Genomic DNA, 24689 nt, shown 5'->3' with positions numbered 1-24689 from the left:
TTTATATATATAAGATATGATATAATTAGCTTTTATATGTATTTTATGGTATTTTTATATGCAATGTATTTTATGAAATGTCGTCTCTTAAAAGTCTGGACGTTGAGTCTGAAATGAAGTTTAATAATAATAATAATTTACTCCAAGGATGATAGAAGATTCTTCCACCTGTGAACACATTGTGTGTTGGGTGGTGAAAGGATGGTATAAATAGGGTTGTCAACTTTTTCACTCCCAAATAAGGGACAAAAGGTCAAAATAAGGGACAAATTCCCAACGGCAATTTGTTGACCGACTCAGCCGTGGCTGGGTGAATGATGAGTTAGCCCAGGTGCTGGACTGCACACAAAGCCCAGCCGGCGGGCCAGCTGAGCAGTTTTGGCCCGGGTGCCGGGGACGTGCCATGCCATGACCGGCCATGAGAAAGGAGGGGTGGTGTTGGCGGCGGTAAGCGAAATTCCGAAGGTCGGACAGCTGGCCAGAACTGGCGACTGATGGGGCCATGGGCGAGGCGCTGCTGCTGCACTCCATATGCTGCACTACATCGGGACAGGCGAGGCGGGGCTGGGCGCGGTGCTCAGAACCAACAGTCCCCTCGACCCGAGTCGTAGCAGTCAAATATGGGACAAGGGCGGTCCCGTATGGGACAAACCAATTTAGTTCAATATATGGGATGTCCTGGCTAATATGGGCCAGTTGGCAACCGTAGGTATAAGGGTACTGGGGTGCACCATTTTACTTGTATGGCATTCAGTGCAAACTTTGTTTCTTGATCCTTTATGGCAGCAAATCCCAAGGGGAATATTTCATTCAGCTAGGGAAAGACACAAAGTGTTGGGAGTAACCCAGTGGGTCAGGAGCATCCCAGGAGGATATTGATTGGTGACGTTTCATGTCAGGACCTTTCCTAAGAAAAGTATGAAGTAGGCTCCCGACCCAAAATGTCCCATAGGCTCCCGACCCAAAATGCTCCTGGGATCCTCCTGACCCACTGAGTTCCTCCAGCATTTTGTATCTCTCTTGGTAAACCAGCATTTGCAGTTCCTTGTTTCTATATTTCCTTCAGCGAGTTTCTCCACTTAGGGGTGGGTTTGCTCTCGACTGACTTGCGGGCAACCATGCATCTCTGACCACCAAGAGGTCATTGCAACATTTGCTGAGGCCACCAGGGGCAGGGATGACAAGTATTCGGGATCTGCAGCTAAAGCAATTCAATCATTAACCTTAACCTGACTGAACGCAGCACTGCTCTATTGCCACAAAAACCTTAACTCAAGTAAAGATTGACCCTTTAAGTTGGGCTAGACCAGGCCTCCAGTCTTCTGTTATAGTCTATTCAAATGTTTAACGTCCACTGTTTGTGAAGCACTCATGTGCATCAACACAGTGGATGTCAGGTGTGCAGTGTATGCATGTTGATATGTTCTCCTTGTTCACGTATGTTACATGCTCAGAGAGCTGCAAGATCATGAGAGGATTACTGTGTTAATCATTCCAAATGTACTTTTTTAGTTGCCAAGGTTTATTTAACATTTGATAATGTGGTGCATAAGACTGTGTGATAGAACTACTGGGGCTCGACCTTTAAGATGCAAGGTTAGTAAAAACAGCAATACATAAATGCTGAGATTAGCATCAGCATTTGAGGTGTAGCTAGCCACTACAATCAGTTCATACAAGGTTACTCATGGAGTCCTACAGTCATACGATGTGGAAACAGGCTCTTCGGCCCAACTTGCCTGACATGCCCCATCTACACTAATCACACCTGCCTGCGATTGGCCCACATTCCTCTCAACCTATCCTATCCATGTACCTGTCCAAATGGCTCTTAAACATTTGTCTCAACTATCTCCTCCAGCAGCTCATTCCATATACCCAGTACCCTTTGCGATAAAAGTTATCCCTCAGGTTCCTATTAAATCTATGTACTCTGGTTCTCAATTCCCTTACTCTGGGTAAAATACTCTGTGCATTTACCCGATCTATTTGTCTCGTGCATAATCTTGTACAATTCTATAAATTACCCTCATCCTCCTGCCCTTCAAGGAATAAAGTCCGAGACTGTTCAACTCAGCTCAGGGCCTGGAGTCCTGGCAACATCCTTGTCAACATTCAGTCTGAAGAAGGGTTTCGGCCCGAAACGTCGCCCATTTCCTTCGCTCCATAGATGCTGCTGCACCCGCTGAGTTTCTCCAGCATTTTTGTGTACCTTCAATCTTCCAGCATCTGCAGTTCCTTCTTGAACACAACATCGTTGTCAATCTTCTCTGCACCATTTCCAGCTTTACACAGAGAATGTGTAAACTTCACACAGACAGCCCCCGAGGTCAGGATTGATCCCAGGACTCAGATGCTGTGAACTGCACCACTGTGCTGCCCAGGTCATCTCTTCTATCTCCAAGCATTCAGCAATTCTTTGCAGAGAGAGCTGTGCAGAAATGAACATAATATCGCGCTGTGTCCTCGCCACTGATTCCTACAAGTTTAGTATCGCTTTTTACTGTAGCCCAAGTCTTTATGTATAAACTCTGAAATACTTTATAAGAATTTATTGTTTATAGTTAAGAATTAGGAGTCATATGGTTCCTTTAGTTTATTTTTCCATTCAACAAATTCGGGACCGATCATCAGGCTATTTTTCTACCAGTTCCCTAAATCTCCTACCTCCCCCACAGAGCAACAATCCATGTCTCGGCCTCGAATGGAATTCATCATTCAGCCTCCACTGTTTCCTTGGGCGGAGAATCTCAAAGGATCATGACCTTCTGAGAGAAACAGTTCCTCATTATCTTGGTCTATTCTGGGATCCCAGAAGCAGAAGTTATCAGAACAACGGCTTTTTAGTGATTATAGGTTTAGGGATAATTGCAGGACAGCAGTCTTGTGATTCTTACAAATTACCTGATGGTAATCCTTCAATAAACTCGAGTTAGTATTCGGGTCTCAGGTGTAGAAGTTGAATCCAGGACCTATTGATTGGTTGCGAGGGATCTATCAACCGGAGCGTGACTGAGACATTGTTGCTGATGATTCTTTTATTTCTTGCAAGGCTTCACTGATCACCGGGGCGTGATCACGATGGCCGCACCAAGTCCACCATGGTATCACTTGAACATCAGCCGAGCCAAAGCAGAGGAACTGCTTGCTAAAGCTGGAATGGATGGGAGTTTCCTGGTGAGAGGCAGTGAATCAGTGGTCGGAGCATATGCACTTTGCCTGTTGTAAGTATCTATTGATATACACAAGAGGACTAATCATTCTATGAGGGACTCCTGTAACAAACATTCTGTTATGTTTACAACTGCTTGAATGCTTATAAATACCATTATTATTTGAAATGTAACAGGGAATGATCGTTAAGGGGAAATATTAGATTGGCTTATCAATTTTGTGTTTTTTGTACATTGTCTGCAGAAGAGTTTCAACCTAATACATTAGCTATCCTCTGGAGATAGGTCACCTTCTCTCCAGAGATGCTGCCTGACCCGCTGAGTTACTCCAGCATTTTGTGTCCATCTATTGTATTTAATTTCTACATATCAGGTTATCGGCAGCACGGTGGCACAGCAATAGAGTTGCTGTCTTACAGCACCAGAGGCCTGGGTTGAATGCTTAGTATGGGTGCTGTCTATATGGAGTTTGTCCGTTCTCCCTGTGGCTGTGTGTATGCAGGCTGCTGTAAATTGTCCCGACTGTGATCATGGACTTGGTGAAGGGCCTGTTTCCATCAAAGACATACACGAAATGCTGGAGTAACTCAGCAGGTCAGGCAGCATCTCTGGATAGAATGAATGGGTGACATTTTGGGGCAAGATGTCTGAAGAAGGGTCTTGACCCCAAATGTCACCCATTCCTTCTATCCAGAGATGATGCCTATCCCACTGAGCTACTCCAGCAATTTGTGTCTTTCTTTAGGGTAAGCCGGCATCTGCAGTTCCTTCCTACACAGGCCTGCATCCATGCTGTATCTCTAAAACTAAAGAAGAAATAAAAAAGGAAATACAGGAAGAATGGATGAATAGTCAGTTAAAAAAGCACCCAAAGGCACAGATGGTGAAACAGAGAGTATTGTGGGTTTTGAGCAGCATTAACACAGCTTATTGATAACAAATGGGGAGTAGAAAACACCCCGGGAATATCACAGGTATGAAGAAAGGATGGATCCAAGGTATTCTTCGTCAATCTATTAGTGTGCTACGGTGTAATGTCTCTCTGGAGAAGGGGGTTTGATGTAGAATAGTAAGATTAAACGAGAACTTACCAGTTTGAAGTTTGATCTTTATTTTATGAGGAGTTGCGTTGGTGATTATGTGAAGAAGATCCCGCCAGTCCGCATGCGCGTCAATCTTCAAAGCAGCGGAGTGAAACCACAGGTAACAGTAATGGAAGTAACATAGTAAGATCAGAAACCTAGAACTACCAGATGACCTTTGTGAGAGAGGGTTGGGTGTGGAGGGCACGTAATCACCAACGCAACTCTTCATAAAATAAAGATCAAACTTCAAACTGGTAAGTTCTCGTTTAATCTTACTATTTTACTTCGGAGTCACGCGAGTGATTTCGTGAAGATTTCAAAGCTCTGTGATTTCATGCTGTGAGAAGCGAGTCTACACAACCACAACTGCTTCATTGACAGATGAGGGAAACATTCATAATGCATACAGACATGACATAGATTTAAAACACGCTGATGCTGTTTAATGAACAAGTAATAATAATAGTAACCCCTCTCATCCGGAGGGAAACTATAAATAGAACCTAAAATAGAGTTGGAAATACCCCTGGTCTGGCAATGGGTTATTATAAAATGTTTGGAAAGTTCGTTCATTTGACCATGCTGCAGCCGTTAGGATGAGGTCCAGTGCAACGTAAATAACCCTTGCTGCCGATGTTGTAGCAGCCCTGGTGGAGTGAGATTTGAAAATCAGTACCTACTCCTGCATAAATCAAACCCCGTTTTATCACCTGGAGATGGTCTGAACGGATACCTTCTTATAAAGTTCAGAGCCTCGAAGGCTCTTGGTGACCTTGACGTATTGTTGTATATGTGTGCCCTCACATAACCGAAGGTCCCTGGGTATGCCATGAAACTAGTTTCAGACCCAACGCCCCTTCTGCTCTGCTTAATTAAATCATAAACATAAAACATAAACATAAAATATTATATATATTATTTACAAGACCCGACTGATGAGGCAAAATGGAGGAAGGCATAAAAGAACATTCCTCCTCCTTGTAGTGAGAATGTATCTCTCGCCACTGTTTTGCCATATATTTTTGCAACCGGTGAATAAGCATGAAAGCAACATATCGATATTCGGCGTTTCATCGAACCATAATTTCATAAATATTTTGTGATCGAACACCCATTCTGTGTTGTCATTGACCTGTACTTGATGATACACCAGTGGCAAATGAGATTAGGTAAATTATTACAGGATACTTTTACTTGATTGCACCCATGTGCCTAACATATGCCACCACTATAGTGTATCAATTTGAAGTTGAGTATGCAGATTATGCATATTCACTCAATAACCTTTTAACCCATAGAATGCGCCTTGTGTCGATAGATAGTTGATACCAATAACTGAAGAATTGGCAACTCACGCACCTCCGAACTAGAGATGACATTCGCAATTTTCAATGTTCGAGCCCTTAGCATTAGTTTGTAATATAACTGAAATTTTACTGACCAAACTACTGGAGCAATGCTGAATACTGTTCGTCCATCATTGTGACTTTGGTAGCTTCAGCTGATAATAGCATAGGTCTGTTAACAATGACCTACATGGCACTTGAGAGGTTGCTACTTTGCACGATGCCAGTTCACTTGCACAGCTGAATCACAGCTACTATATTGCCAATTACTCTTGATGAATAGAAGGCTGCTTTATAACAACAAGGTTGTTACAGGTTTCTATTAACTCCAATCCCTTGCTCCAGGGCAGTGTCATAGATTAATTAATAGTTAAAGGTAAGTCCCAATGACCACCAAATCTATTTGGTAACAATTTAAATTCACTGCATGGATGAGGCCCAATTTCACAAATATAGTTTGAGGCTGAAACAGTTGATTTTTAGCAAAATACAGCGTTAGAATATCACCCAGACAAGACATAACAAGTGTTTTGAACTCTGAGTAGTCCAAGCACCAATTTTAGTAATTTGGTAAATACCCTGGGTAAATAACTTAGCCCATTTTGCAATGCTTTATTGTTATCATCACAGTTATCATTGCCTCCTCCTAATAATTTCAAATGTCTCCGGCGATCCCTGTAAATGGGAGTTGCATAGAATGTATCTTTGAGATTCTTATGAAAATCAGTTGTTAGTCAGTAACGAAGTTTCCTATTCGGAAAAGTTTATACTGCACATGCGAGTTAAACGACATTCTCCATCTTTCACAATGAACAGGCCACGCCTGCCATCATTCCATGCCTGCCTCGAACGACAACTCTGGCCCAAACCTGCCTAATTCTGAGCCTGCCTAAAGACAACTCTGGCCATATTTCTGATCCTGTCACGAAAGCAATCCTGGCCATAATACTGAGCCTGCCTCAAAAGACAATTCTGGCCCTTATTCCAAACCTGCTTGGAATGCTAGTATTGTGCAGTTTTACATGGTTAGATGCCGCTGAGTAGATGACAATGTCTTAACCATTTGTGTGTGGTACAGACAAGTGTAAATATTACCAACTTGTAAGTGGTCCACTTACCCCATGTTTCCGAAGTGCCAGACCCACCTACCTGCCTGGTTACCTTGGTTGTAGAGTATTTGAAGTCAGTTACATACTGACCTCTTGTACTCCTCTCACACAGAGAGGGAGATTCGTAGGCAGCCCTGAAACAGGTGCTGGCTCAGGAACCTGAGGATACCTGCGCTGATATGGCCCCTCCAACGGACCTATACCAGGATGAAACATAACATTCATGGGATAAACTCCCGAATACTGACTTGGCGTCCGAATAATACTGGCGCATGTCTCCTCCTCCAAGAGGGAGACGTTAAGCAGCCCTGAAACAGATGCCGCTGGAGCGGGCTCTCCCATAGGCCGGCGCTGACACAACTCCTCCTGTCGGAGTGTATCTTGATGGAGCATCCTCTCCATTAGGAGCTCCATTTTTGAACAACCGTGCAAAAACGGTATCCATTCCGGAGGGAATCCCTCCCGGCCCGACTCGTCCAAGTCCATAGGCCTGACCGACTTATTGTTGGTTTTACCCCATGTCCTGGGGACCACAGCGGTCTGGGAGCCTCTGACCACACTGTCAGCCACTCTGGTGGTGATCCCGCCTTCCTCCTGGATTTACCGCTCCACGGGAACCACAACGGTCTGCAAGCCACTGACCGCCTCGTCAGCGACTGGAGTAGCGAACCCAACGGCCGCCGGCTACCCGCGCTTCTGCGGTCCGGACCGGAGTCTCCCACAGCCCAATGCCGGTTTCCCCGCGGCTCGTCCGGACTTCGCTACAATATCCAGCGGGAAACCTCTATAAGAAGAGGTTCCTGTAAGAAAAACACAACCTGGTAAGAAATACAAAACTTACCTGTAGGTTTAAACTTATCGCTGGCAGGAGTGACGCGCCTGCCAGTCCGGTGCTGCACCATGCGAACGACGTAATGACGCGCATCCTGACTGGCGGGGTCTTCTTCACGGAATCACTCACATGACTCCGAAGTAAAATTCTCCACGATTATTGGTTTTGATGATGAGGTTGAAAACAATCTTAAAATGCTACTGAAGTGGTTGATAAAGATGAACAATAAAAATGTCGGATATAGTTGGGCAAATGTTTGGACAAAAATAATTTGCATTCCCCGCCCCCTATGACACTATTCTATTTCCTTTATCAGTACAGTGGGCTTATGGCCTCAACTTTCTCTGTAAGTAATTGTCTGTCTGTAATTAACCATGAGTCAAGTAAATGATTTGGGAACAGTGGTAAAGAGTGTAAACATCATTCAATCTTTCTGAAGAAGGTCTGAAGAAGAGTCTTGATCCGAAAAGTCACCCATTCCTTCTCTCCAGAGATGCTGCTCATCCTACTGAGTTACTCCAGCATTTTGTGTCTATCTTTGGTGTAAACCAGCATCTGCAGTTCCCTACTCATTCAATCCTTCTCTCTCCCGACACTGTGGGGAAATCTTCAGGAAGGAGACTTTTGCTAATTGTAATCCTCCAATCCCAGTAGGGCAAATTTCCTTTCCAATTTTATTCTCATGAATACTCAAGGCTCTCTGTAAAATCACTGTTGTTATTTAATCTCTACCTAAACCCTAAAGGGCCTGTCCCACTTGGGTGTCATTTGCACGTCACGCAGGTGACGCGCGAGGATTTTGAGAATCCCAAAACCCTGGGGCACCGCGCGCTACTGTGCCTACGCCATGGTAGCATACTGCCTACGCCACCACGCCTCACCATGCACCATGCACGCGTAATTCATGCCATGCGCGTGTCACGCGCGCGTTGTGATGCGTAAATTATGTCGCATAAATGACGTGCAAATGAGGCCCAAGTGGGACAGGCCCTTAACATCACCGTTGTCTTTTGCATTCGCCAGAGCTTCAAATGCTCACTTTCCATCCATTTGTCTTTCCCATTACAATTCATGGTCCACCGTTGACCAAAGACTTATAACAGTGCCTTGCCCTCACTAAATGCAGGCTATGGGACAAACTGCAGAAACATGGTGTCCCCAAAGGGCAGCACAATGGCGCGGCGGTAGAGTTGCTACCTCACACAGCTAGAGACCTGAGTTTGATCCTGACAATTGTTATTTAATCTCTACCTAAACCCTAAAGGGCCTGTCCTACTTGGGTGTCATTTGTTGGTACGGAGTTTGGACATTCTCCCTGTGACCGCGTGGTTTTTCTCCGGATCCTCACGTTTCCTCCCACATCCCAAAGACGTGCAGGTTTGTAGATTAATTGGCATAGGAATTGCCCCCAGTGTATCTGATAGAACTAGTGCATGGGTGATCGTTGGTCGGCAACAACATGCTGGGCCAAAGGGCGTGTTGTCATGTTGTATCTCTATATTAAACTAAACAAAAGCTGTCATTTCCAAGCCTGACCTGTATTCTCCCTACTGTAGCTTTGAGAACATGGGCTTTTCATTGGGGACCTGGGGTTTGCCTTCTCCATGATTCAGGTGGGAAAAAGGAAGCAAGTAGTGGCGATGTTGGCTGTACAATAGACCACACACATGCCTTCATTTGCGGCTGACATCCTTTTGATTGGGTTGCATTGCAGAGAAATATTATAGGAAGATATCGAGCTACTCATATCTAACTCTGCACATTAAAGGATAGAAACACCAAAACGTAGATGATTCAAGACTAAGTGTTGGTTAATGGGATCAATACAGTTTTGATTTTTTACTTAAGAGATAAAGCACTGAAACAGGCCTATCAGCCCAACGAGCCCACACTGACCAGCGATCTACAAACATGTTCCCGATGATGGGGGAGTCCAGAACCAGGGGCCACAGTTTAAGAATAAGGAGTAAGCCATTTAGAACGGAGACGAGGAAACACTTTTTCTCACAGAGAGTAGCGAGTCTGTGGAATTCTCTGCCTCAGAGGGTGGTGGAGGCAGGTTCTCTGGATGCTTTCAAGAGAGAGCTAGATAGGGCTCTTAAAAATAGCGGAATCAGGGGATATGGGGAGAAGGCAGGAACGGTGTACTGATTGGGGATGATCATCCATGATCACATTGAATGGCGGTGCTGGCTCAAAGGCTCAAATGGCCTACTCCTGCACCTGTTGTCTATTGTCTATTAACACGAACCTACACATACTAGGGCCAATTTACAATTATACTAAGCCAATTAACCTACAAACCTGTTTCCTCTTTGAAGTGTGGGAGGAAACCAAAGTTCTTGGAAAAATCCCATGCAAGACCCATGGAGAACGTACAAACTCCACACTGACAGCACCAGTCGTCTGGATTGAACCCAGGTCTCTGGCGCTGTAAGGCAGTAGCTCTATTGCTACGCCACCATACTGCCCTTATAGTACGGTATTTGATGGTCAACATAGAAATGATGGGCTGAAGGGCTTGTTTCTGCGCTGTGTGACTCTGAGTCCATAAACATAACTGCGATGGTGTAATGCTTGTAGAAGGTGATGAGCAGTTACTGACAGCAATCAACCATACACTTAAAAATACTGTGTTTAAATACTGTACATAATGCATTAGAAGGCAATCGTGGCAGTCAATTTTGTTCTGAATCCATATATTGTGGTATGAAAAATGTAACTTTCTCATAAACAAATAAATTGTGTTAAAGATTTGTTTCATGATGATGCTTCAATTGAGTTCCATTCCATTTATATTTGTGAATGTTTCATAAAAATTGCCACTAAAAATTTGATAGGATATAGTTTTAGTGTGGCTGCAGCAGACCCCACCCACAAGGTGTACTGGACCACCTTGCCTGACAGTGCTTCACAAACCTATGGCCTTCACTGCCAAGTACAACAGGGCTTATATTATTCCTGAACATAGACACAAAGTGCTGGAGTAACTGAGCGGGACAGGCAACATCTCTGTTGAGAAGGAATTGGTGACGTTTCAGGTCGAGACATCTCTTCAGACATCTCGACCCGAAACGTCACCCACTCCATCTATCCAGAGATGCTGTCTGTCTCGCTGAGTTACTCCTGCACTTTGTGTCTGTTAAACCAGAATCTACAGTTCCTTCTGACTTAATACTGTTGCCAACTGCATTTTTTCAAAACGTTTCTGCAGAAAACCATCGTTGACCACAAAATCACCAGGTCAGCATGGTATGCGTTAGGAGCTCCAAGGAAGAAAGTCGTTATAGTTCCCTGAGCAGAGTGTCAAAGTGCTTTCGGCAGAATGCCTCATCGCTGAACTCATGAACAAGCACCAAGACCGCACCTTCTCATCCTCCCACACAGCTGGAGTCTTGCTCCCACTGACCTCCCACAACAAGTCTCGCATATCGCACTTTGGTTTCGTGCCCACCTGCCCTAGCAGCCACCAGGTGTGCTGGTTATAGCTGCAGGCTCACTGTCAGCTTCCCACCTGCAGTTAGAGATAGGCAATGCCAACATCTCTCACATCCTATAAATAAACAGGCAGAAAAGCTCTTACAGGTTCATAGTCCAACCATCTGTTCGGTTCGCACATGTAGCACAAATTTCACTTAGTCAACTGAAGTATTTTATTTGAGAAACTAAAACCTTTAACTTCATTTTGTAGCCTGAGCTGTAATTTGCTTTGCAAATCACTTGCCACAGGAGAAAATGCCGTGACCTAGTTTTAACGGCTCATTGACTGTCTTTCATGTCTGAAACTTCCTGTACATCACAGAGATTGGCATCTCCAGTGTTTCTTTGTATTTCCTCAAACGTTTGCAAGCAGCAGCTTCCCATTTGTAAATCATTTTGCCCTCATCGCCATTTATGTGCAGGCATGTTGTCTTATAATTCCCCCCAAATCTGCTGAATCTTATAACAACCCCGGCAGATTTACAGCCGTTGTGTTATTCTTCAGTTGCAATAAGTGCAGCTGTGTGAGGGGAGCAAGCAAGGCAGTGGTTCAAAAGCTGCAAAAATGTTACAATCAGCTGAAAGATGTCAAGCAGGAGGGCATGCTGGTCTGTGGCAGGGTCTTTGACACATGCAAAAAAAACTGCTTCTTTTTCATCAAACATCTCAAAGACAACATTCTGAAATAAATCACGTTCCAAGTCCAAACACACTGCTCTTTAATTCTTAGCAACTTCCAAATACGAGGTGTAAATGGGTAGGAAAGAATTGCAGATGCTAGTTTAAACCGAAGATCAACACAAAAAGCTGATGTAAATGCTTGTGGCTTAACGTGGCAGATAGTTTCACTGAAGAGGAAGTGACTGAATACTTTATTCAAATTTGGAAAGAATGTATCCTTCTCTCTGATGTTACTTTCCCCGTCTGTTAACACAGAGATACATTACTTTACTTTGTAATCAGTTTGGATGTGAATTTTGGGAAAAGCAATAGTCCAACATGAGAAGAAAAGTTCACCAAGTTTAACAAAACCATCTGCTTGGCGGTTCAATGGCGACAAACTGTTACAAATAGAATTGAATCTTGCATGAATATTGATAAGAGTTGAGCACAGAGTGGAGAGAGGTCATTTCCCAGTTAGTTTCCCAGTGTGTTCAATGAGATAAAGGATCAGGGAGGCAATGATGGCAGCGTTGCTGATGTACATTGGCGTTTAAATGAGGAGAGGGGGAAAGACAAGGACAAATTGTAACTCTAATCTCCATTAATATGTAGTTTGAAGCCCAGCTTGGAAAAATACTGTATATATATACCTTGGTTCCATTTTCTCTTTATATTCTCAAATCCTTAATTTTTGCATGCTGATTATTCTATTCACAATTAAAAGACGTTCCTTTCGGAAGGAGATGAGGAAGAATTTATTTAGTCAGAGGGTGGTGAATCTGTGGAATTCATTGTCACAGAAGACTGTGGAGGCCAAGTGATTGAGTATTTTTCAGGCAGAGATAGATAGATTCTTGATTAGTATGGGTGTCAGCGGTTATGGGGGGATGGCAGGAGAATGGGGTTAGGAGGGAGATAGATCAGCCATGATTGAATGGCGGAGCAGACTTGATGGGCCGAATGGCCTACTTCTGCTCCTATCAACTCGTAACCTCACGTTTGTCGTCTTTCTTTGAAGCCATTGCACTTGCATAGCATTTTTGTGCCACAAATCAGATTTTTATAAGCTTTTAATGTTTTGACAAATAAATCTTTTTAGAGTAAACATGTTGCTGCAGAGAACACAGGATGCCCCCTGCATTGTCTCACGTGAAAGATGCTCCATGCTTGTCCTCACAACGTTAACCATCTCAAAGGTTAATAAAATGTCCTATGATAACAGAACTCACATTGCACATTAGTAATTGGCAACCACACTCTTTAAAACTCCACCGATAAGGCTCAAACTTCCTGAGGGTCCTACTCTAACCTGATAACAGATTACAGCATGGTATGGCAGCTGCACCATGGCAGTAGGGAGAGGCTTCAGAGGGTAACCAGCAGCGCACACCTCCCCTCCCTGATGGACATCTTTAGCAGGGCAAACATCAAAGACAGCTCCCATCCTGCGTTTTGGACTGGATGTTATACCTGCTGCCCTCTGGAGGGCGCTATAGGTGCTCTGTAGGAATAGTCTACTATAAATTCAAGCACTGACTACACCGCCCAACATGGACTTCCATCTGATTTTGTATTATTCTAGGCCAGGCAGAGATTGTGCACCTTTAGCTAGAGCCCCCCCCCCCCCCCCCCCCCCTGTTTTTTGGCTAATTGACAGCTTTTGTGCTAAGTATGCATGAGTACGAGCAGCTTTCAGTTTCACTGTACATGTATAGGGACAATAAATGGCATATCTATCTAGAACAATTATTAACCTCTCTTGCAAGGCCGTCAGAGTAGATTTTCCTTATTCTAGGCCAGGACAGATTGGTTTAGCTAGAACTGGCTAATTGACAGCTTCTAAAAGCATCGCTGTTTCCAACAGTTAACCTGCTCAACTTTATAGGGCAGATTGTTGGATCACGCTGGGAAAATTATGCTTCCACTCTCTAGATCAGCCTAGGCTGTGGTGCACGCCGCTGCTGGGCACTGTGCTGCCATCTGGTAGCAAAGTCCTGCACTCAATACTTTGGCAAGGAGGTGAATGTTGCCAGGCAAGTAGCAAGTGAGCTCTAAAATCCGTACCATTTCTAGCACTGACACAGTTATTATAAACACAAAACGCTGGAGTAACTCAGCGGGTCAGGCAGCATCTCTGGATGGAAGGAATGGGTGATGTTTCAGGTTGAGACCCTTCTTCGGACCCGACCCGAAACGTCACCCATTCCTTCTATCCAGAGATGCTGCCTGACCCGCTGAGTTGCTCCAGCATTTTGTGCCGAGTTGGTCTTGGGATCATGTACGACACTGACAATGTGGGGTGTTGGATCTGGTCCTACAAGACCATAGGACACTGGAGCAGGATTTGGCCATTCGGCCCATCAAGTCTGCAAGCCATTTGATCATTGCTGATCTAATTTTCCCCGCTCAACCTCATTCTCCTGCCTTCTCCCCGTAATCTTCAATGCCCTTACTAATCTAGAACCGATTTAAAAATCTAGAACCGATTTAAAAATACTCAACCACTTGGCCTCCGCTATCGTCTGTGGCAATGAATTCCACAGATTCAGCACGCTCTGGTCAAAGAGATTCCTGTGCTGTGCTGTGTCTATTTTAGTTCCTACATGGTTGGAAAGGAATTGGCTGCAATTTTACTGTGCAAAGAGATCATTGTATCTCCACTACATAGGTATTGTTCATCCACAAAGAACTGGACTCAAAGAAAACTTTCCAATAAAATACATCCAACATTTGCCAGTCAGTCATGATACTAATATGTCCATCAAGAATCAGCTGAATATCCAACCAGTGAATTTCAGCATTTCCAGTTTAACATCAGATTATGTTGAATGGAAGGACATGTGTTTATTTATTGAACAGATGAGGCAGCGGGGATCAGCTGAACTGCCCATTAGTGGTTTCTTCTAGAGTGGAATAGAAGTTGAACCCTTCTATATTTTTCTTTTATTTGGCAAATATTACAGATGAATGGCAAGGATAGAATTCCCCAAATTCAGCGACAGTTTCTTCCCAGCTGTTATCAGGCAACTGAATCATCCTACCGCAACCAGAGAGCAGTCCTGAACTACTTTCTTCCTCTTTGGTGACCCTTGGACTATTCCTTGATTGGACATTGCTAGCTTTATCTTGCACTAAATGTTATTCCCTTATCATGTATCTGTAAACTGTAAATGGCTCGATTGTAATCATGTATTGTCTTTCTGCTGACTGGATAGCATTCAACAAAAGCTTTTCACCCACGAGCATGCGACTCCATGCAGCAAGCGCGACCTAACGCGGTCGCTTGAGCCGTACGGCCTCGCGAGGCCAGTCCAACTTCGATCGCCACAGCCATTTGGAGTTGTGCGGAGCTGGTCCCGATATCGCGCAGGGCTCCGAAAAACTGACGCAGCCGCCTCGACGCCTCAATGGGCATACGCAACGTCTCGACGCGGTACGTCACGCACGAACTTCCCGCGGACTTCGCTCGAACTTCACGTCATTCACGACCTCCGCGCGGCCCCCGCTTCCGGTTTGGTCGCGCTTGCCACATGCAGGTCGCATGCTCGTGGGACAGGCCCTTTACTCTCCAGAGATGCTGGATGTTCCGCTGTGTTTCTCCAGCATTTTGTGTCTATCTTCGGTGTAAATCAGCATCTGCAGTTCCTTCCTACACAACGATGGAATTACTTTCAGCAAGGGTTTATGATTCCAATGGTGCACAATAATGAATGACTCTCAATCACGAGTATATATATTCATTGAAATCCATAGCACTCTGAGTATATATGTTCCATAGACACAACGCTGGAGTAACTCATGGGTCAGGCAGCATTTCTGGATAACATGGGTATAGAAACATAGAAACATAGAAAATAGGTGCAGGAGTAGGCCATTCAGCCCTTCGAGCCTGCACCGCCATTTAATATGATCATGGCTGATCATCCAACTCATTATCCTGTACCTGCCTTCTCTCCATACCCCCTGATCCCTTTAGCCACAAGGGCCACATCGAACTCCCTCTTAAATATAGCCAATGAACTGACCTCAACTACCTTCTGTAGCAGAGAGTTCCAGAGATTCACCACTCTCTGTGTGAAAAATGTTTTTCTCATCTCGGTCCTAAAGGATTTCCCCTTTATCCTTAAACTTTGACCCCTTGTTCTGGACTTCCCCAACATTGGGAACAATCTTCCTGCATCTAGCCTGTCCAACCCCTTAAGAATGTTGTAAGTTTCTATAAGATCCCCCCTCAATCTTCTAAATTCTAGCGAGTACAAACCGAGTCTATCCAGTCTTTCTTCATATGAAAATCCTGACATCCCAGGAATCAGTCTGGTGAACCTTCTCTGTACTCCCTCTATGGCAAGAATGTCTTTCCTCAGATTTGGAGACCAAAACTGTACACAATACTCCAGGTGTGGTCTCACCAATACCCTGTACAATTGCAGTAGAACCTCCCTGCTCCTATACTCAAATCATTTTACTATGAATGCTAACATACCATTCGCTTTCTTCACTGCCTGCTGCACCTGCATGCCTGCTTTCAATGACTGGTGTACCATGACACCCAGGTCTCGATGCATCTCCCCTTTTCCTAATCAGCCACCATTTAGATAATAGTCTACTTTCCTGTTTTTGCCACCAAATAACCTCACATTTATCCACATTATACTGCATCTGCCATGCATTTGCCCACTCACCCAGCCTATCCAAGTCACCTTGCAGCTTCCTAGCATCCTCCTCACAGCTAACACTGCCCCCCAGCTTCGTGTCATTCAGATTCAGATTCAATTTTAATTGTCATTGTCAGTGTACAGTACAGAGACAACGAAATGCATTAGTGCAGAGACAACGTCATCCGCAAACTTGGAGATGTTGCATTCAATTCCCTCGTCCAAATCATTAATATATATTGTAAATAGCTAGGGTCCCAGCACTGAGCCGTGCGGTACCCCACTAGTCACTGCCTGCCATTCTGAAAAGGACCCGTTTACTCCTACTCTTTGCATTCTGTTTCTCTATCCACATCAATACTGAACCCCCAATCCTCAGGAACTACTCCAGAATCTAAAGAGTTTTGAAAAATGACCACTAATGCATCCACTATTTCTGAGGCTACTTCCTTAAGTACTCTGGGATGCAGCCTATCTGGCCCTGGGGATTTATCGGCCTTTAATCCATTCAATTTACCTAACACCATTTCCCGGCTAACCTGGATTTCACTCAGTTCCTCCATCTCATTTGACCCCCGGTCCCCTGCTATTTCCGGCAGATTATTTATGTCTTCCTTAGTGAAGACGGAACCAAAGTAGTTATTCAATTGGTCTGCCATGTTCTTATTCCCCATGATCAATTCACCTGTTTATGACTGCAAGGTCATAATGTCTTACTAATGTCTTTCTCTTCACATATCTATAAAAACTTTTGCAGTCAGTTTTTATGTTCCCTGCCGGTTTTCTTTCATAATCTATTTTCCCTTTCCTAATTAAGCCTTTTGTCCTCCTCTGCTGGTCTCTGAATTTCTCCCAGTCCTCTGGTAGCCTGCTTTTTCTGGCTAATTTGTACACTTCATCTTTTGTTTTGATACTATCCCTGATTTCCCTTGTTATCCACGGATGCACTACCTTCCCTGATTTATTATTTTACCAAACTGGGATGAACAATTGTTGTAGTTCATCCATGCAGTCTTTAAATGCCTTCCATTGCATATCCACCATCAACCCTTTAAGAATCAATTGCCAATAAATCTTGGCCAATTCATATCACATACCCTCAAAGTTACCTTTCTTTAAGTTCAGAACCATTGTTTCTGAATTAACAATGTCACTCTCCAACCTAATGAAGAACTTAACCATATTATGGTCACTCTTGCCCAAGAGGCCACGCACAACAAGACTGTTAACTAACCCTTCCTCATTACTCAATACCCAGTCTAGAATAGCCTGCTCTCTCATTGGTTCATCTACATGTTGGTTTAGAAAACTATCTTGCATACATTCCAAGAAATCCTCTTCCTCAGCACCCCTGCCAATTTGATTCACCCAATCTATATGTAGATTGAAGTCACCCATTATAACTGTTTTACCTTTGTTGCACGCATTTCTAATTTCCTGTTTGATGCCATCTCCAAATCCACTAATACTGTTAGATGGCCTGTACACAACATCCACTGGCGTTTTCTGCCCCTTAGTGTTTCGCAGCTCTACCCATATCGATTCCACATCCTCAAAGATAATGTCCTTCCTTTCCATTGCGTTAATCTCCTCTCTAACCAGCAACGCTACCCCACCTCCTTTTCCTTTCTGTCTATCCCTCCTGAATATTGAATATCCCTGGATGTTCAGCTCCCAGCCTTGGTCACCCTGGAGCCATGTCTCCTTGATCCCAACTATATCATAATCATTGATAGCTATCTGCACATTCAACTCACCCACCTTATTACGAATGTTCCTTGCATTGAGACACAAAGCCTTCAGGCTTGTTTTTACAACGCTCTTACCCCTTGTACAATTATGTTGAAAAGTTGCCCTTTTTGATTTTTGCCCTGGATTTGTCTGCCTACCACTTTTACTTTTCACCTTGCTACCTATTGCTTCTACCCTCATTTTACACCCCTCTGTCTCTCTGCTCACGCATTTAAGAACCCCACCACCTCTTATTCTCTGTTTATTATTTTTTTCTTCTTTCCCCCCTACATTTTGGGTCTGAGTGCTTCCCTTCTCTGCCTCACACACTTCTACTAGCTTTCTCTATTTGAGTCCCTCCCCCCAACCATTCTAGTTTAAAGTCTCTGCAGCCTCCTTTGCAAATCTCCCCGCCAGGATATTGGTCCACCTCGGGTTCAAGTGCAGCCCGTCCTTTTTGTACAGGTCACACCTTCCACAAAAGAGGTCCGAATGATCCAGAAACTTGAATCCCTGCCCTCTGCACCAGTCCTTCAGCCACGCATTTATCCTCCACCTCGCTCCATTCCTACTCTCACTGTCGCGTGGCACAGGCAGTAATCCTGAGATTGTTGCCTTTGCGGTCCTTCTCTTTAACTCCCCTCCTAACTCCCTAAATTCTCCTTTCAGGACCTCTTCTCTTTTTCTACCTATGTCATTGGTACCTATATGCACCACGACCTCGGGCTCCTCTCCCTCCCATTTCAGGATATTAGAATTAGAATTAGAATTAGAATTTCCTTTATTGGACACATTCAGACACATCCCAGAGCCAGGCGCCAGGGAGGCAAACTGCCATCCGGGTCTCCAGACTGCATCCACAGAATCGCCTGTCTGACCCCCTAACTATAGAGTCCCCTTTTGCTACTGCCCTCCTCTTCTTTTCCTTACCCTTCTGAGCAACAGGGCCAGTCTCTGTACCCGAGACCCGGCCGCTGTTGCGACCCCCAGGTAGGCTGTCCCCCCCCTAACAGTACTCAAACAGGAGTACTTATTGTCAAGGTGTACAGCCACCGGGGTACTCTCTAGTCCCTGCCTCTGCCCCTTTCCCCTTCTAACCGTGACGCACTTGCCTGTCTCCTGTGGTCTTGGAGTGACCACCTCTCTGCAACTCCTCTCTATGACTTCCTCGCTCTCCCTGACCAGACGAAGGTCATCGAGCTGCTGCTCCAGGTTCCTAACACGGAACCCTTAGGAGCCCCATCTCGACGCACCTGGCGCAGATGTGGACGTCTGGAAGGCTATCAGATTCCTTGATCTCCCACATCTGACATCCAGAACAGTAAACTGCCCTGGCCCTCATTCTCCCCCCTTACCTAGGATACAATACAAAGTACAATACAATACAATCTGCTACAATACAATACAATCAGCAGGGACCCGACTCCCAATCAGCTGCTCCCTCTTGTCCGCTTCCACCAATCAGCGGCTTCCTCAAGCCCACTTGTTTTGAAATGCGAATGGAACGTTGGAACGTTACAGATTTGGGTTCCTCCCTCTGCGACCGTTCCAACCGCTCTTGGGCCTCGGTAAAAAACAAGCCCCGCCCTCGGGTTTTAATCCTACTGCTCGGGCGTAGCTCCTCCCTCTGCGACCACTCCAACGGCTCTTGGGCAACGGCTATGTGATGTTTCAGGTCGAAATCCTTCCTCAGACCCTGGGATTTATGGTGCAGTCAAATCTGAGATACATGGAACAGTCAAAAGACCATTCTTCAGGCTAAACATCACCTATGTGTTCTCCAGAGATGCCATTTGCCCTGCTGAGTTACGCCAGGACTTTTGCCTATTTTACTGCAAACAACCTGTGTGAATATCCATGCCTTTCAAAGAGATGTATTTTCATTCTTCCAAACAACAGAGTATGGTGTCGGAAGGAATTGCAGATGCTGGTTCATACCGATGAAAGACACAAAATGCTGGAGTCTGAGGAAGGGTCTTGACATGAAATGTCACCCATTCCTTCTCTCCAGAGATGCTGCCTGTCCCACTGAGTTACTCCAACATTTTGTGTCTATCATCAGAAAGTATGTTGCCATTCTGCTCAGCCTTTGCTAACAACACAGTTCCTCCTCCCAGGAGTGAATCTCACTGTGAACAAATGGAAGCTGGAGTTGACTTCATATGAATGTGATTCAATGAGTCAGTTGTACTTTATTCTCAAATGTACCTAGCCACAGTGAATGTCTTTGCATGCAATGTACAAAGTATGCAAAGATTCACCACGTATCTGACGCCGACCAAGTTATGGGCCTGCCCCACTTGGGCCACTTTTTAGGCGACTGCAGGAGACTATGCAGATGCCACATGTTCGCGGGTGGTTGCCGGGGAGTTGCCTTCATGGTCGTGAGGAGTTCCCGTATTCTGGGAACTAGTCGCGGCCTCATTATGGTCGCCGTGAATTTTTCAACATGTTTGAAAAATTAGCGGCGACCAGAATGAAGCCGCCATGGAGAGTAGCGAGAATTCTCGTGCCGTAGGTGGGTCACCAGGAGGTCCAAGTGGGTTCTCGTTCATTGGCTCATTGGGAAAACAAAAGTAAGCAATAGTTTTCAGAACCAAGGATAACGGACCGGTAATGTTAATGTCCGCCTAGCTTCACAGCAGTGTATCTCTGGCTTCTTAAAAGTTGTCTCCACTCCTTCTCCCCCCTCTCCCCACTCTTTTAAAGGACTTACCGTACACTGTGCTTTCACCGTCGTAATTACAGCGCCAACCTTCCTGTTCATCGTGGTGTGTGTCTGTATCACATTGGCTTTGCACCGTGTGAATTTCACTCAGACAGCCCCCCCCCCCCTCGATTTCCCTTTCCCCCGCCTGCATGAAGGAAGCGATGTGTGTGTACGTGTTCCACTCTGGGACTGCCGACAAATTGACAGTTGCAGACAGTGGCCTGAAAAATCACCTAAGTGGGACAGGTCCATTATGTATGTTCCCTTTTTGAGTCTGCAATCTAGCACAGCCAGGGCTAGTCTAGAACCTTTAGCTCATAGTTTCCACCTCTTTTTAACGGTGGTGTTTGATCCCTCATTTAGATTTGTAAACTAGAATAGAGGGACATTTTTCTCCCCGTACTAAATTATAAAGGGGAATTTTTTTAATTCTAGCCGGTGTCAAAGAGAAGAAAATGGGAAGGAAACTACCCCGGCAATCTTAAGGGAAAAATATTAAAAGCTTCCTCTATTAAGTATAACTTACTGAGTTCAGCAGTTGCAAAATAAAAATATCTGGACAGAAATACTGTAAGTGAGTGGAGAAGTTTCGATGAATGAGGGCGGACTGCGGAAGCAATATGGAGACATAAATGCTGAGTAATACAGTTACTGACCAAAGTTGAACATCACCCTTAATTGGTAAAGTGTCTGACAGAACACTGATAGTTGTGTTACTTATCCTTCTCCTTCTCATAGAATCAGAATTATGCAACATGCAAACAGGCCATTCGGCCCAACACGTCCACCCTGGCCAGTTAATCCTATTTCTCAGCCCTTGGTCCATGGCCCTTCTGTACCAAGAGACCCAAGAACTCATCCAGACACTTATTAAAAGCTGTAGGTTTCAACCACACTCTCAGGCAGTGCATCCTAGTTACCCACCACTCTCTGGGAGCAGAGGTCCTCTCGCAAGCCATATTAATGTCTTCCCCCTTACTCTGAATCTGTGTCCTGTAGTATTATCTACCTCTGATATGGTGAAATGTTTCCTGAAGTTTGTCCTAAATGACCCCTTATGATGTTATAGACCTCAATCCTCACCTCCTGAGACAATTGAGCGGCGACCAGAATGAAGCCGCCATGGAGAGTAGCGAGAATTCTCGTGCCGTAGGTGGGTCGCCAGGAGGTCGAAGATTCTCGCAGGTTGTAGCCAGTGCTGACCGGTGAATTTCATTGGGGAAAAAAATGTAAGCGGTAGATTTGCCCAGTGTGAATTTCACTCAGACAGCGCTCACCCCCTTCTCAGCTTTATCCTTGTCCCCATCTTGCCTGCATAACGGCAGCAGCATGGAGCGAAGGAAATGATGTTTCGTGTGTGTGTGTGTGTGTGTGTGTGTGTGTGTGTGTGCGTGTGTGTGTGCGCGTGTGTGTGCGTGTGTGTGTGTGTGTGTGTGTGTGCGCCTGTGTGTGTGTGTGTGTGTGTGTGTGTGTGTGTGTGCCACATGGTCTCTGTGTCTGTGTCTGAGTCTGTATCTGTGTCTCTGTCGGTGTCTCTGTCTGTGTCTCTGTCTGTGTCCATTCCACTGGGAAGCTCATTCCACACCGCACCCTACCACTCTGAAAAGAAGTTCCCCCTTCCCTTCCCCCCCCCCTTCCATAGTGAGATGTAGACTTCCTTCCGGACCTTCCTCCCACTTAGGGGACCTGCAGGAGACTCTGCCATCGAACATGGTCGTACATGTGTCTGAATCTGTCTCTGTCTCTGTCTCTGTGTCTGTCTCTGTCTGTCAGTTGTCGGTTTTTCAGGCTGTCCAGTCGCCTGAAAAATCGCTTAAGTGGGACAGGCCCCTAACCTGCAAGAAGATGCTCTCCATCTACCTTTGCCATGTCATCCCAAATATAAATGAAATTGGCCTTCCTTAGTTTAATCCCTTTATTACTGGCCCATCCCTCTCCTTTTCCATCAACACCATAAAACATATAGTTATGGTCACTATCTCTGTTACCCTCAGTTACCCTCAGTTCCCCTCTGGAGGCTGAAGTAGGGTCCAGGCCCGAAACTTCACCTGCCCATTTTCTCCAGAGGAAATGTGATGTTTCAGATCAGGCCCCTTCTTCAGGCTCCAGAGATGCTGCCTGACACACCGAGTTACTCCAGCATTTTGTGTTTATCTTTGAGAAGGACTGAGAATTGTTTTCACTATGATACTAATTTTGAAGTTCCTTTTTGCAAAATGACTGTTAGCAACAAATAATTTCATGGTGCCTTTTCTCAGTTCTTCATCTGTATATTTATTGCGATACAAGATCGCTTGTATCTTCCTTATACTGTATTTGTCAGCTGCTGCTTATCAATGTTTGCTTCTCACTCATCGGTTCTAAGTTAACCATTCACAGCCTTCTGAATCTCCAGGCATGCGCTCAAAGCTACTTCATAAAATGCTGAGTCTTTTAAAGATTGTGCGATACGGTGGCGCAGCAGTAGAGTTGCTGCCTCACAGCGCCAGAGGCCCGGGTTTGATCCTGGCTATGGGTGCTGTCCATACTGAGTTTGGACGTTCTCCCTGTGACCTGCATGGGTTTTCTCAGAGATCTTCGATTTCCTCCAACACTCCAAAGACATACAAGTTTGTAGGTTAATTGGCTTTGTATAAATGTAAATAGGCCCTAGTGTGTGTAGGCTAGTTTTAATGTGCGGGGAATGCTGGTTGGTGTGGACTTGGTGGGCCGAAGGGCCTGTTTCTCTAAACTAAACTAAACATATTTACTAAGAGGTCTTTTACGGAGTGTGAATACCACATATCACTACATCTATCTCAGGGCCCACATTTCTACAAATGGAAACATAGAGGATGAAATTTGTCATTGCCTTTAGTCCATTGTTATAATCTTTGAATATCTGAGGAAAAAGCTGTTTGAAGATCACAACCTCATACCCAGCACAGAACATATGGTGGGCAAGTCGACGGCAGTTATTCCTGTTCGGAGGCAATGGAAACATATCCTGGGGCAATAGTGTGAAATAGTGTAAAGCATTTGCTGTGCTTTTTATTTTCTTCTGAGATTGGCCATTTGTTTCCAACAATAGAACCGGGTTTCAGGAAGCAAAGTGCAACCTCCACGATAGACATAAAATGCTGGGGTAACTCAGCAGGACAGGCAGTATCTCTGGATTGAAGCATTGGGTGACTTTTCGGGTCGAGACCCTTCTTCAGACTGGGAGTCAAAGATATAAGGAAGGGTAAGCTAAGGAAAGGCGACAACAAACATACAGAGACAAAGACAGGAAGACATTCACACTGGTCAAAGAACTAGGATGGGAGAGGGATGGAGAGAGGGGGAAAGCAAGGGTTACTTGTTTAGAGAAGTCGGTATTCATACCGCTGGGCTGTAAGCTGCCCAAGCGAAATATGAGGTGCTGTTCCTCCAATTTGCACTGGGCCTCACTCTGACAGTGGAGGAGGCCTTGGACAGAAAGGTCAGTGTGCGAATGGGAGGGGGAGTTAAAGTGTTTAGCAACCGGGAGATCATGTCCACGATAGGTGAGAGTACAAAACAATCAACTGATGGCAAACTTCCACTGAATGCTTTTTTGGAGTGGGCCTAAACATTGTACATCAACGGTGGAAACTTGCCACTGCCTGGTCCTTTATTGTGCTCTAGCCTCTTCATTTGCATGCATTTTACAGATTGCATTCATTTCAAATTACAGCCAAATCTGATTCCTACAACCACACTCATTGTCATTGGAAGGGAACCATGATTAAATAGAATGAAATTAGATTGTAGTTGGATTAGAAGCACAAGATGGAGTCAACTCCATGTGCACATATTGTAGTTCCCAATTAAACTTCCAAATGTTTTTTTAATAATATAATCTGATGTAGTGTGGTGAAGATTTGTCACTGAGAGGCAGGGAGAAC

General features: G+C 44.8%; 1 protein-coding gene across 1 annotated transcript in view; it reads left to right on the top strand.

Moving 5' to 3' along the window:
• Window positions 1–2665: 2665 nt before the first annotated feature.
• The window catches only part of LOC129702347 (phosphatidylinositol 3,4,5-trisphosphate 5-phosphatase 2A-like), a 109823-nt gene continuing 87799 nt past the window's right edge, over window positions 2666–24689 (top strand). The window contains exon 1 of the mRNA XM_055644109.1: window positions 2666–3224. Within this exon, the coding sequence (XP_055500084.1) occupies window positions 3082–3224 (143 nt within the window). The 5' untranslated portion in view covers window positions 2666–3081. The remainder of the gene's footprint in view (window positions 3225–24689) is intronic.

Source organism: Leucoraja erinacea, chromosome 12, assembly GCF_028641065.1.
Source record: "Leucoraja erinacea ecotype New England chromosome 12, Leri_hhj_1, whole genome shotgun sequence".
Lineage (NCBI taxonomy): Eukaryota > Metazoa > Chordata > Chondrichthyes > Rajiformes > Rajidae > Leucoraja > Leucoraja erinaceus.
This window is presented reverse-complemented; position numbering and strand designations above follow the sequence as displayed.